The sequence below is a fragment of the Thalassophryne amazonica genome, chromosome 3 (assembly GCF_902500255.1).
Source record: "Thalassophryne amazonica chromosome 3, fThaAma1.1, whole genome shotgun sequence".
Classification (NCBI taxonomy): Eukaryota; Metazoa; Chordata; class Actinopteri; order Batrachoidiformes; family Batrachoididae; genus Thalassophryne; species Thalassophryne amazonica.
This window is the reverse complement of record NC_047105.1, coordinates 78,547,605-78,560,799: the sequence shown is the minus strand read 5'-3', so window position 1 is coordinate 78,560,799 and position 13,195 is coordinate 78,547,605. Positions and strand designations below refer to the sequence as shown.

Here is a 13,195-nt window from a genome sequence, read left to right as displayed (position 1 = left end):
CCGCAACACACTCCTGACTAATTGATTGACTAATGCATCCCCCCATGGAACGTTGGAACTGCACATGCACTAATTGCACATGCACAATGCATTTTACATAGTGTGCCATAGATTGTCACAACTGGGGCCTATATGACTATATTCATAGTAACTGAGGTCATACAGCATGACAATACTGCATTTACATTGTCTTCTGAATTGACCTAAATCTGTATGTTTTTTTTAAGCAGATGAGGTTTTATTTACTTATTTTTTCATTTGGCTCGATCACATTGATGTTTGTAAGTGCGGTACAGTATAGGTAACCTTTTCACACAGCACTCACATTTCAGGGATTGTCGCCCAAATCTAATGTGGAAAAAAAAATCTGATTGACACATTCACTCTTCTCCAAAATAAGTAAAATAAAAACTCTGATCTCTGTTCCAGACAAAAAAAAAAGAAGAATACAAACAATCACATTTCAAGCCACATTAACCAGTGACGCAGACCTGCAGCAGTCAAAGCATGAAGCGACTTGGGAATGATTTATTATCAATTTCATTTTTTGAGCTGCAGCGTTCTTGCATTTAAGCATCTGTCCTTTTCTGTGCTGCCGCTTGTGACCTCGTTCATCACCCGTCCATCCAGTCAGGACAGTGTCTGTGATGCTGTCTGCTCTGTTGTCTGCTCTGGCTCCTCTGATTGCTCTCACTGATAGCAGAAAGGAGGGTGAGGCCTGCCTCTGAGAACGCTCACACACAAACACAGGAATTCCGGCAAGGGTCTTTTCACTTTATTGCTCAAGACTGGGAGCAAATTTCCCACACAAGAACCCTAGACTGACCTGAAAACACTTTCACTTATGGAGATAGATATAGCCAAGAAATTCTTTTCAAAAGTGTTTTTTTTTTGTTTTGTTTTTTCCCCAGTGCATGATAGATCAGAATTTTCTTCTGAGATCTTGGGAGCTGCCATCTTTGACAGACAATCCATTTTCTGAATCTGTGTATTTCACCCTGTACAGGCCGCCAGTCTATCTCAGGACTGACACATATATAAACAGACAAACCAATTCAGTATCACACCCAACATCTCACATTTCAGTGCAAAAACTTCTGTAAGTGACGAGCTGGGTGGCCTCTTTGCATCACGGAAACGTTGACCTTAATTTAACCATGATTGTAACTAAGGGCCCCTTCACCCATAACACGAATGAGGCAGAATGGCGTACAAAGGAGGATTGGAATGGCACTCATGAAAAATCAGACCCATTCTCGAATGCCTCATACAGCAGTTGCCACATCCATTCGGGCACAGCACATGCACTCTACATTTGTGTGCCACTGGCACCGGAAACCTATTCGAATCGCGTGCATGATGAGATCGCACTGCCATCTGATCGTGCTCGCAACATTCGCATGTCATGTCGAACGGAAGTCAGACATATCATGCCGCGGTCGAGGGGCTGCACAAAATCAATGGCCATGTTGAACCCTGGCCGAATGGGGTAATTGAGGCAGCCTTCACACCAGTGGCCGAATGACAGCAAATGGCGTACGAGTCCATTCAACCCAGTCCAGGTGCCACCCACGAACATCCAGCACCACTCACGGGGCACTTAGAAAATGCGGGGCCATTCGTGCAGCCAGCACGAAAGTAGAGAGCAAGCAGACCACTTTCGAGCTGGCTACACGAATGGCCCCGCATTTTCTAAGTGCAGCGCGAGTGTGCTGTTCCAGAGCAACACAAATGGCATGTGAGTCTGCCGCGTGTGAGTGTACCCCCCCACCTGAGCAACACAAATGGTGTGCGAGTGTGCGGTGTCCCCCCCACAACACAGATAGTATGTGAGTGTGTCGTTCCCTCCCCCTATAGTCGAGATGCAGCTGAGGTTGTGAAGGCTCGAACAGTGGCTGCATTGCAGTGTGGTCACTGTCAGTGCAGCGTGCTCAGCTGGATGGTTGTTTGTCCATGATGGAACAGCTGACAGCTGTGGAACCCCATGGCATATCCAGCATGTCCCGCTGGAGGTGGATTCACTGGCCAGCAGCAATCCCACACTGCTACAACACAGATAAAAATAAAAACCCAGCCCAGCTGCATGCCACAAGGCCAGCGTGTCATCCGACTGGACAGGCACGCAATCTCAGCATCCACACAGTCCGTCTGAGAGCTTGACTGACAGCCTCACAGAAAGATCAGGGTGGGCAGCTCATTTGCACCACAGCCTGGAGCCATGAGACCATTAATGTGAGCGCATTGCTGCACTGGACAGGTAGGCATGTCACTCGTTGATGATGTGATATCCGTATTGACATGATCACACACGCACACACCCACTACAGTTATGCATTTGTCAGGGGACCATGGTTGATATGTAATCATGTCATGGGTTGGATCTCATTTGAAGTCAAGCAGGGAGGGAGGTGACCACTGCCAGTGTTGCATTCCTGCAGCTTGCGCGCGCTCCAGCGCAACACAAAGCTGGGGATGTGCATGTATCGGCAGGCTCTCCTCACATGGTAATGAATAAAATGTTGGGGAAGTGTCGTGACATGGACCCACAACAAGGGGCGTTAATGAAGGGACAATGGAATAGCCAAAAAGTAACAATTTAATGTTGTGAAGGTGCACAACGTGATACAGACAGATACAAATATGTGTTATATCAATCCAACAAAAGGTGACGTGTGGCAGGCTCGAAGATAGGAGACGTCCGGTGAGAGAGAAGCCGGAACCCACACAAGCCTCACCACCAACGGACCTGAAGAACACCGGAGCCGCCAAGCCCTGCGCCCCAGGTGGCCACTGTCTTCAGCAGTCAGACCCGGTACTGCTGGCAGAAAACAGAAACAGTTCTGGATGAGTGTGAGTCCGCACACTCAGTAATCCCACAGTCTGTGTTCAGTTAAGGAGGGAGAACCTCCACCTCCAATCACACACTCGTGCAGCTCCTGAGTTAACCACTTATCTGAGTGGGGTGTGAGGTGAAGCCGTCGCAGTCCACACCGAACGCCAACTCCGCAGATAAGGCACACCACAGGAAAACGGCTGCAAAAAGAGATCAGACTAATACTCAAAGTTTAAGTCAGCAGAGAAAATTACCTGTATGGTAGACGATTTCTTGGCGAGGAGGTGGAGTTGCAGTCCGGTCTTTATAGTGGTGGTGATGGGTGACAGCTGGTGTTGATTGATGACAGCTGTCACCTCCAGCGGCTCCAACGCCCTCTCGTGCTTGGAGCCCGCACTCCAAGCAGGGCGCCATCTGGTGGTGGTGGGCCAGCAGTACCTCCTCTTCAGCGGCCCACACAACATAAAACACATATCACCTTTGCAACACAGTCACCAGCACCTCAGTGTGCACTGGACACCATCAGCCAGGCTGCCCCATGTAAAAATATGATTTTGTGAGCAGCCAGTGAGCCAGGTGTGGTGGTGAGCGATAGTCCACATGATGCGGTGTCCATCGGCAAACTGCTCGCTGGACAACTGGACACACGGAACCGTCTGATGTGTTCATGTTATGAGCGTGTTATGCCATTCATGTCAGTTCATTACTTCCTTGATTACATCCATGGCCATGGTTCATGAACATAAAGGAACAGAAGGAGGATAATTATTGTATTGTCCACTCTTTATAACAGGAATGAAACATTTTAACACACAAAATGAAATCCATTTGTTTTGTCATTTCCAATAAGATCATCAAGTCATCAGGCATCAATTAAACATCATAAGAATAATAATAATAACTTTATTAATCGCAAAGGAAATCTTTTTTACAGTGAGAACGGAATCATTACCAGTAACATGATTGTCTTGCATTTAAACAGTACATTCATTGTTCTTATAATGTTCTGTGCTCTCTCATTATTTTGTCCTTAACCATTTTCATTGATTTATGCACATATGTCCAGCATGTGTGAGCGTGATGTGGTATCACACCTCTCACGTGCTCGTACTGTGTTCGTGCGCGTGCACATGAGCATGCACAAACCCGTCGCCGTGGGATGTTCACATCTGTCTGTCTGTCCCTTCTGACAGCGGCTAGAATTTTTCAGTTTGCCAATTCAGGTTTTTTTTTTTTTTTTTGCCTTTTTTCATCCAGTTTCTGCTTCAGCTTTGTGTTATGTGTGAAGGGGCCATAAAACATGCTGTAGATGAATGTTCCCTGAAGCTATGAAAGTGAAGCAGATCGTTCTTTGCACCGTTATAGAGAAATGCACTGCTGCCAAAAAAAACGATCTTAATGCTTGTCACTCAATGATGAAATGTGGCTACCTAACTTGTCACATAGTGACACAGAGCGGCACTGACCAAGCATAAAATGTGATGAGATGGGCATGAGAATGGGTTGCACACTCATTCCTACTTCTTTGACAGACATATTCAAGAAAAGTTTTTTTTTTTTACCATTGCTTTTTTACCATTTACCATCTGTTGGTAAATGTGGTTTGCAGGCAAGGTTGGGTAGGATTACTTTGAAATGTAATCCAAAAGTAATCAGATTACAAGTAATCCAAATGTATGTACATACATACATGTAATCCACATGTATTCTTTCAAAGTAATCCTACCCAACCTTGTTTGCAGGTGAGAAACAAAGAGGTCCATCAAGGATCACGAGGGGAGGGCTGGAGTCAGATACAGCCGTTCATAGGGCAAGAGGTGGGAGTACACCCCTGTACAGGACGCCAAACTATCACAGGACCACATATAAACAGACAAACCAGTTCAAACTCACACGCACACCTATGGTCATTTCAAATTGTACAATTCACCTAATCTGCATGCCTTTGGAAGTGGGAGGACGTCGGAGCATCTGCAAAGATCCCACCCGAACACGGGGAGAACATGCAATCCTGCTATGTTTTTATTTGAAACCATGTTTAAAGTCCAGACATGAAAACCGAAATTCCTCTTGTCTGTCACTCGATCTCCACACAGCTGTGGAGAAGGATAAAATCAGAATAAAACATGGTACAAAATTCTGAGGTATTAACATGGTAGGTTTTTTTTTTTTTACATTCTGTAGAGCATGTAGCTCATTGGGTAAGGAGCTGGCCTGCTGATATGTAGACCTAGGTTTGAATCCTGCTCATGCTACCTGTGTGTGTGTGTGTGTGTGTGTGTGTGGTGTTGTGGGTGTGTGTGTGGGTGTGTGTGTGTGTGTGTGTGTGTGTGTGTGTGTGTGTGTGTGTGTGTGTGTGTGTGCATGCGGAGTGCAATGGTACCAAAAGTATGGAACCAAATTGCACTCTAAATGCAATGCAACAGAAATGGGACGAATAATCCATGTCATGTGACATACAAAGCACCAATCAAATTACAAAGATCCACTCAGCTGTTATATAATAGTCAATAGGCCTCATTCTCCCGACAGCTAAAAAATACTCTAGCCACTCAGGTTAGAGCCGGCGTTTTTAGCCGCCTGGTCAGAGCGTCTGCCTCCCATGCTGGAGATTGTGAGTTCACCTCCAAAGGGGAGTGAAGGGAAGGAGCCACAACAGAAACACAACACAGACAAAAGAGAATACGGCTGCTACACAGGGACATGCAAATACGGAAAACACCCAGAATTTAAACTAACCAGAGCGAAACACAGGGAGACCTTCACAAAAACACAGGTAGTGAATACCACGACAGGACAATACAAAATGACAGAGGGGAAATTACCAGAAAACCCACGAGAGGAAAACACTGAATGACACTAAGTAAAGATAATCAGAATTACCACAAGGGGAAAATACTCTGAATGGTGGAGAGAGGTTTACCGGCAGCAGGCCATTAAAGTAAAATGTGTGGAAACTCACAGTTTCCACCCAGTGGAAGTAAATATTATGCCACGTACTTTATAAATGCTAGTCAAAAATATCAATTTTTGAGGGGTAGGCTAATGTTGAAAATGGTTAGGTCGCTCTAGCTACGTTACAAAATGTGCCGGCATAGCCTCACTTGTTAACTACAACATTGTCAACAATCTATAGAATAAATAAAATACAGCCTATATCAACAGACCTGACTGGAAAATCACTAAGGGCCCTTGGGCAATGCCTTTAATCCCCTATTGCTCCCGGTGTGTAGTGAGCACCTTGTATGGCAGCACCCTGACATCGGGGTGAATGTGAGGCATAATTGTAAAGCGCTTTGAGCGTCTGATACAGATGGAAAAGCGCTATATAAATGCAGTCCATTTATTGAAACATATTGTTAAGGACCTTTATTAACTGGTATTTCATTTGGTTCTCACGGGTTCAATTATAACATTTGCAAAACTGAAAATGTTTGAGTATCCTTTCTGACCATGTTTGTGTTCTAATTCAATACTGAACTGATTAAAAATGTTCAGTTTTGTTTTTCCTGAGTAAAAAAAGTCAATCTAAAAACATAAATATGAGGGCCAGGTTAAAAAAAAAAAAATCAAGGAATTCCCCTTTAAGCCTGCATGTGCATGCACATACTTATCACTTGAGGACTCCCCAACAGGAATACCCTGCATTTACTCTTTCATTTACTCCCCCCTCCTCTCTCTCTCTCTCTCTCTCTCGCTCTCTCTCTCCCTCTCTTCCTATGCTCCAGAAAAGGCGAACAAACAAAAACACAAGAGGAAAAAAATTGAATTGTGGGATAGAGGATGCATCTCACTGCTATAAATAACTCGGCCGTTCTCTGTGTTGCTAAGGCTGGCCTTCCTTTCATCAGCGTTTCCTCACTTCCTTCCTTCTTTGCCTCCTCCTTTACCTTGTTCTCCTCCTTCTTCCACTGCTCTCACCCGTCCCTCCCTCTTTCTCAGACACAGAGGGGAGATGATTGGGAGGGAGCGAGGGGGCTGTCAGTGATGGTTAGTGGGATTTGTTCCATTCACATTTCCTTTTGCTGTGCAGAGGTGCAGAGTTGTGTAACAGCTGAGGAGGAGCAGGTGGCACCATGTGTGGGGTGCAGGAAAATCCCCGATCAGCTACAGTCAGGCCAGGAGCATTCCATGTCCAGGTTGAAAAATATGGGGGACAGCGAGTATTGCCCCTGGTGTCATTTGCAGAAAAAAAAAAAAAAACAGAACGCTGCTGCCGAGTCGCTTTTAATCAAATGCAGATGTCCAAATGTCATTCAGCTTTTCCGATTCATTTTATTATTTAATGTATCCACTGAAGTTTATTTAAGGACTTGTGTGGGTTGGAAACAGCACCATCTGCTGGTTGACACACAAACTGCACCTGTAGTTTCAGCTTTCTATGTTTTCTGCTCTCTCTGTGCCAAACAGGAGAATGAGGCAAAGGAGGAAAATGATGGCGGGACAAAAGATCTGTCAGAGGAAGAGGTGCGGAAAAGGATAGAGGAGTATAACGCTCAAGACTCTGACAATCTCATGAATCTGGTGAGTTAAGTACGAGAAATGCAGAATGTCAAAGTCAAGACATACTGGGTCATAATGCAACGCGCGCTCATGAAGCTACACACGCGCTCATGCAAGTCTTTTACGTGTTCCGTCTTTGTTCCAGGCCGCAGACGGCTCCTACACAGGTATCATTCAGGTCCACCTCAGGCTCAGTCGACCCGTCACAGTCCCTGCTGTGGAGACAGCGGGGTCAGAGGGCGGGTCGCGGCACACAGACTCAAGCAATCGCTCACCAACGTCAGAAGGTCAGGAAAGGACTGACTGTGGGCAGAGTGAAAAGAGAACGTCTTTCTATTTGCCATGCGACTGTGTGAAGCAGATCCACATCGGCTCTCATACCACCACCAGAGAAGTCATCCAGGGTCTGCTGAAAAAGTTCATGGTGCTGGACAATCCGCAAAAGTTTGCACTGTACAGGCAGACGCACCGCGACGGACAGGGTGAGGAAACATGGCAACTCAGTGGTTCATTCAGGCCTGCAGTTCCAGACATAAGTTTATATACACTTTGGCTAAAAACTGTTACTCAGTTTTCCCCTGTATTCTACGATAGTTTATAGTAGAGAAGCTTGAATCTTCGACTGGACTGGGTTGCTTGACACAAGGTCATTTCGCTTCTAATCGCAGAAGCCTCCTCAGCTAAATTCCTTGCTCTGGTAGTCTGACTTCTGTCTTGACTCTTGTAGAGAAGAATAACAGAAGCCAGCAAAAGCTGGAGTTTTAAACCTAACCAGACCCCTCCTGCCGAGAGGCAGACTGATATTGGCTAGTGACTAACAATTGCTCTAATTAGCACCTATTCTGCTCTAGTTAGCACCCTCCTAATGACAAGGCAGCTGTCCCTCCTAACGATGGGACTGACGCCTCTCCTGACAACTCTCCTGACAACGTGAATGACTCATTACCATGAACAAAAGACTGAAACTGCTTGACATGAGTACCCCCATTGTAAACAGGGGACAAAGCGTGTCTCAGACCCCCTCCCTGGTTAAAGCTGGGTTTCAACTGTTTCACATACAATGCTTCCTTCACTCCCCTCTCAAACCATTTCTTTTCTCTGGCTAAAGCCCCTTTCGCACCGGAGCTGCCTCAAGTTGCTTCTTGTGGCATCATGACGACGCAGGAATATCTGCGTCAGGTGCGCGCAGCAGGGGGCAGAGAAGAGGTGAGGCCGCAGCCTGCAGGTTCTCTGCACAGAGGAAATCAAAAGCGCACAGTTTTGGGCTGCAGCCAGACTGTGCACTCTGATTTCTCTTCTAGTTTCTATTTGTTCTTGTGCTGAGCTGGCAGGTCTGTGCTCTGAGTTCTGTTATAGTTATCTTTCCTCCTTTGACTGTGAGATGTGCACATGCGTGTGCGTGAACGAACGGTCCCCGTGAGTAAATGTGGAGATGTCTGGAGTTATACTTGATGTGGAACATGTCCCTGTCTCCAGTCTGTGAGCAGGACTTATGTCCTTTTTTTAACACAGTGATGAGAGGAGTTTGAGGAGAGAACAAGGAACTAACTGCCTGCAGCCAGCACAGTTTTTTCTTTCTTTCTTTTAAATTGTTCACAGTGCGCACGCGTGAACGAATCATGAGTGAGTGGACTGGAGATGTCCAGACGTTTTCCTGGATGTGGACATTCCTGTCTCTGGCAATCATCTACGAGCAGGACCTATGATTTTATTTAAACACTTTTGTGAGAGAATTAGATGTCTCCAGCCACTGGGGTCCTCAACACTGAGGCACCTGTGGTGCTGATCATACCCATAGAAACACATCATGGCCCCAAAATGTTTTAGTTGACACTCCATCACTATTGCAAGTGATGCTCCTCCTCTGATTCTCCTTAATAATTGCTCGTTTTGACACAAAGTCATTCCTGTTGCCAACCCAAGGATCCTTCAAGGATGAGGGGAAGAACTGCACACCTTCAGGAGAGCGCTCCTTCACCATGGCCTGACCCTGTGGACCAAACAGGGAAGTCATTACTCTAAAATTGATATTAAAAAATACCAAAGTTTACAATTTGTCACCAGGACAAAGGCTAACCCTTGTTTTTATGTCAGTTGTAAAATAGTGGAAATAAAGTAGACATTACATTCTCACTGACTTAATGCACATTATTGTTTGATAAAATGAAATGCGCACATGGTGGGAAAATTGAGTTAGAACATTTTTAAATAAGGTGTATGTTAACTTATGTTTGCAGATGTATGTAAGAGACAGCACTAACATTTGTTTATTGGTTTTATGCAGATCTGTTCCAGAAACTTCCCCTGTCTGAACGTCCTCTTCTTCTAAGGTTGATAGCAGGGCCGGACCCGGATCAGCTCAGTTTTGTCCTTAAGGAAAATGAGACTGGGGAAGTGGAGGTGAGACACTTTTTGAGTTCAGACCTCTGTATTCAGTTTCACCAACTTTTTAATCATGTTTATGCTAAACAGTGTCAATATAACTCACACAGTGCTGTAAAATGAAATGAAAATCTAGTCCTAGTTAAAACTACACTAGCATGTTGTCTGTGGGGATCCATGAGCTCTACATTGGTTAGTGTTTATAAAACAGGTAGCTGACAATTTTCAAGGGTGGTAATAAAATATACAAAGTTTCTATAATGAGTTGGAATGGTGTGTGAGTCCAGAATGTTTTTTAGAACCTCAACAGTTTTTAGAAGAACTCGAACACTTTTATTCATGTTAATTATGTATTTTTTAACATTAATTTACTGTCTTAATGTATTTATAACTTGTTTAGTTCTTATTATCATATACACACTATTATTATTATTATTATTATTATTATTATTATTTTATTATTACATCTATTTTGTCATTTGATTTTAAAATGGACCACAATGGAAATACTTGTTTTCACTTTCTTGTGTCATCTATGTATTTTTTACTGTATTTACAATTAAGTTATTGACTACATACTTACTAAAAAACCATACACGCACACACACACTGACATGCTTTTAATATATAGATCACATCTGGGCATTTTACGGCCCGTGGGACGTATCCGGCCCTTTGGCTGCCTCAGACCGGCCCGCAAATACCTGTATTAAAGAATAAAATATTTACTATTCTATCAAGTTTAGTGTTGCGGGGTGACCTTCATCTACCTCCCAAGCCGTTTGTGGCTGTGTGTGGCGTATCCTCCGGAGTATAGCAGAGCCTGGCACGGATAGATCACCCCATGCCACACAGCCTGTTACGGCGCTATTGCATAATGCACCCCACACAGCCTACAGCCTGGCACGGCCAAAAATCACATAATGTATGCCACACAGCCTGGCGCTGCGCCATCGCGTAATAGCAAAGCCTGGCACAAAGCGATCGCCCCACGCCACACAGCCTGGCACAGCGCCATCATGTAATGCATGCCACACAGCCTGGCACAGTGCCATCATGTAATGCATGCCACACAGCCTGGCACGGTGCATTGTGTAATACATGTCACAATTTCAATTTCAATTTTTTTCAATTTATTTTTATTTATATAGCGCCAAATCACAACAGAGTTGCCTCAAGGCGCTTCACACAAGTAAGGTCTAACCTTACTAATCCCCAGAGGAACAGTGGTAAGGAAAAACTCCCTCTGAGGAAGAAACCTCAAGCAGACCAGGCTCAAAGGGGTGACCCTCTGCTTGGGCCATGATACAGACATAAATTACAGAACAATACACAAAATGAATATACAGGAAATGCTGTTGGTGCACAGGGACAGGAGGGTCTCCAGCACAATACAACTCCCATCTCTGGATGGAGCTGCACCTTAAACAGAGAGGAAAAAAAAAACAAAATCAGGCATCAGAAAGACAAGAAATACAGTATAATTTGCCAGCATTAAACAACAAGAAAACAGGAAGGTGATCGCCGGCCACTAGCCCTAAGATTCACTAAAACAACCAGAATTTAGGCAAAGTTGAGGCCACGGCACGCTCTGTTTCTAATAAAATGAATTAAAAGAGTAAAAAGCGTAAACAAACTATACCAGTATGTGAGTCCATACAAAGGAAAATAAGTGCGTCTTAGTCTGGACTTGAAAGTCTCCACAGAATCTGACTGTTTATTGACGAAGGGAGATCATTCCACAGAACAGGAGCACGATAAGAGAAAGCTCTGTGATCTGCAGACTTCTTATCCACCCTAGGGACACAAAGTAGTTCTGCACCCTGAGAACGCAAACCCCATGCTGGTACGTAAGGTTTAATTAGGTCAGCTAGGTAGGGAGGTGCCAGTCCGGGAACAATTTTATAGACTAGTAGCAGAACCTTAAAATCTGATTAATATTTCTATCAAATTACTATCAAATTCTGTAAATCTAGGTAATACCTCAATAATGGCACCCACCTCAACATTAGGGTGTTGTGGCTTGCGTTAAAGCATGCTGGGATATGTTTAACCTAATGTCTTCAATTTTCTTCTCAAAGTAATCCAGGAAATCTTGTGCTGTAAAAGGAGAGCAAACTACACGTGGTTGGTCCATGAATAAGTGTTGCCACCGTGTCGAACAAGAAACTTTGAGTTGTGATTGTTTTTGTCGATCAAATCAGAGTAATAAACAGAGTATCAGAGTAAAACCTAGATTTATATATATACTCAACAAAAATATAAACGCAACCTTTTGGTTTGCTCCCATTTTGTATGAGATGAACTCAAAGATCTAAAACTTTTTCCACATACACAATATCACCATTTCCCTCAAATATTGTTCATAAACCAGTCGAAATCTGTGATAGTGAGCACTTCTCCTTTGCTGAGATAATCCATCCCACCTCACAGGTGTGTCATATCAAGATGCTGATTAGACACCATTATTAGTGCACAGGTGTGCCTTAGACTGCCCACAATAAAAGGCCACTCTGAAAGGTGCAGTTTTGTTTTATTGGGGGGGGATACCAGTCAGTATCTGGTGTGACCACCATTTGCCTCATGCAGTGCAACACATCTCCTTCGCATCATCCATGAAGACAACACCTCTCCAACGTTCCAAACGCCAGCGAATTTGAGCATTTGCCCACTCAAGTCGGTTATGATGACGAACTGGAGTCAGGTCGAGACCCCGATGAGGACGACAAGCATGCAGATGAGCTTCCCTGAGACGGTTTCTGACAGTTTGTGCAGAAATTCTTTGGTTATGCAAACCAATTGTTCCAGCAGCTGTCCGAGTGGTTGGTCTCAGACGATCTTGGAGGTGAACATGCTGGATGTGGAGGTCCTGGGCTGGTGTGGTTACACGTGGTCTGCGGTTGTGAGGCTGGTTGGATGTACTGCCAAATTCTCTGAAACGCCTTGGAGACGGCTTATGGTAGAGACATGAACATCAATACACGAGCAACAGCTCTGGTTGACATTCCTGCTGTCAGCATGCCAACTGCACGCTCCCTCAAATCTTGCGACATCTGTGGCATTGTGCTGTGTGATAAAACTGCACCTTTCAGAGTGGCCTTTTATTGTTGACAGTCTAAGGCACAGCTGTGCACTAATCATGGTGTCTAATCAGCATCTTGATATGGCACACCTGTGAAGTGGGATGGATTATCTCAGCAAAGGAGAAGTGCTCACTATCACAGATTTAGACTGGTTTGTGAACAATATTTGAGGGAAATGGTGATAGTGTGTATGTGGAAAAAGTTTTAGATCTTTGAGTTCATCTCATACAAAATGGGAACAAAACCAAAAGTCTTGCGTTTGTATAAGAGCAACCTCCCCGCCTTGCTTCTCATCGTGAGGGACTTGACTAAATGTATGTGCTGGTGGGCAGGCCCCATTTAAGGGGAAGGACAGCTGTAGGTTTAAGCCAGGTTTTCACATAACCCAATCATA

At 44.5% G+C, this 13,195-nt stretch overlaps 1 protein-coding gene across 4 annotated transcripts in view; it reads left to right on the top strand.

Annotated features, from left to right (window-relative positions):
* Positions 1 to 13,195, top strand: part of rassf5 (Ras association domain family member 5) — a 113,658-nt gene that overhangs the window by 97,065 nt on the left and 3,398 nt on the right. For all 4 annotated transcript variants that reach the window (XM_034166915.1, XM_034166917.1, XM_034166916.1 and 1 more), the window contains 3 exons: positions 7,244 to 7,357; positions 7,482 to 7,818; positions 9,621 to 9,736. In XM_034166915.1, the coding sequence (XP_034022806.1) occupies positions 7,244 to 7,357; positions 7,482 to 7,818; positions 9,621 to 9,736 (567 nt within the window). The remainder of the gene's footprint in view (positions 1 to 7,243; positions 7,358 to 7,481; positions 7,819 to 9,620; positions 9,737 to 13,195) is intronic.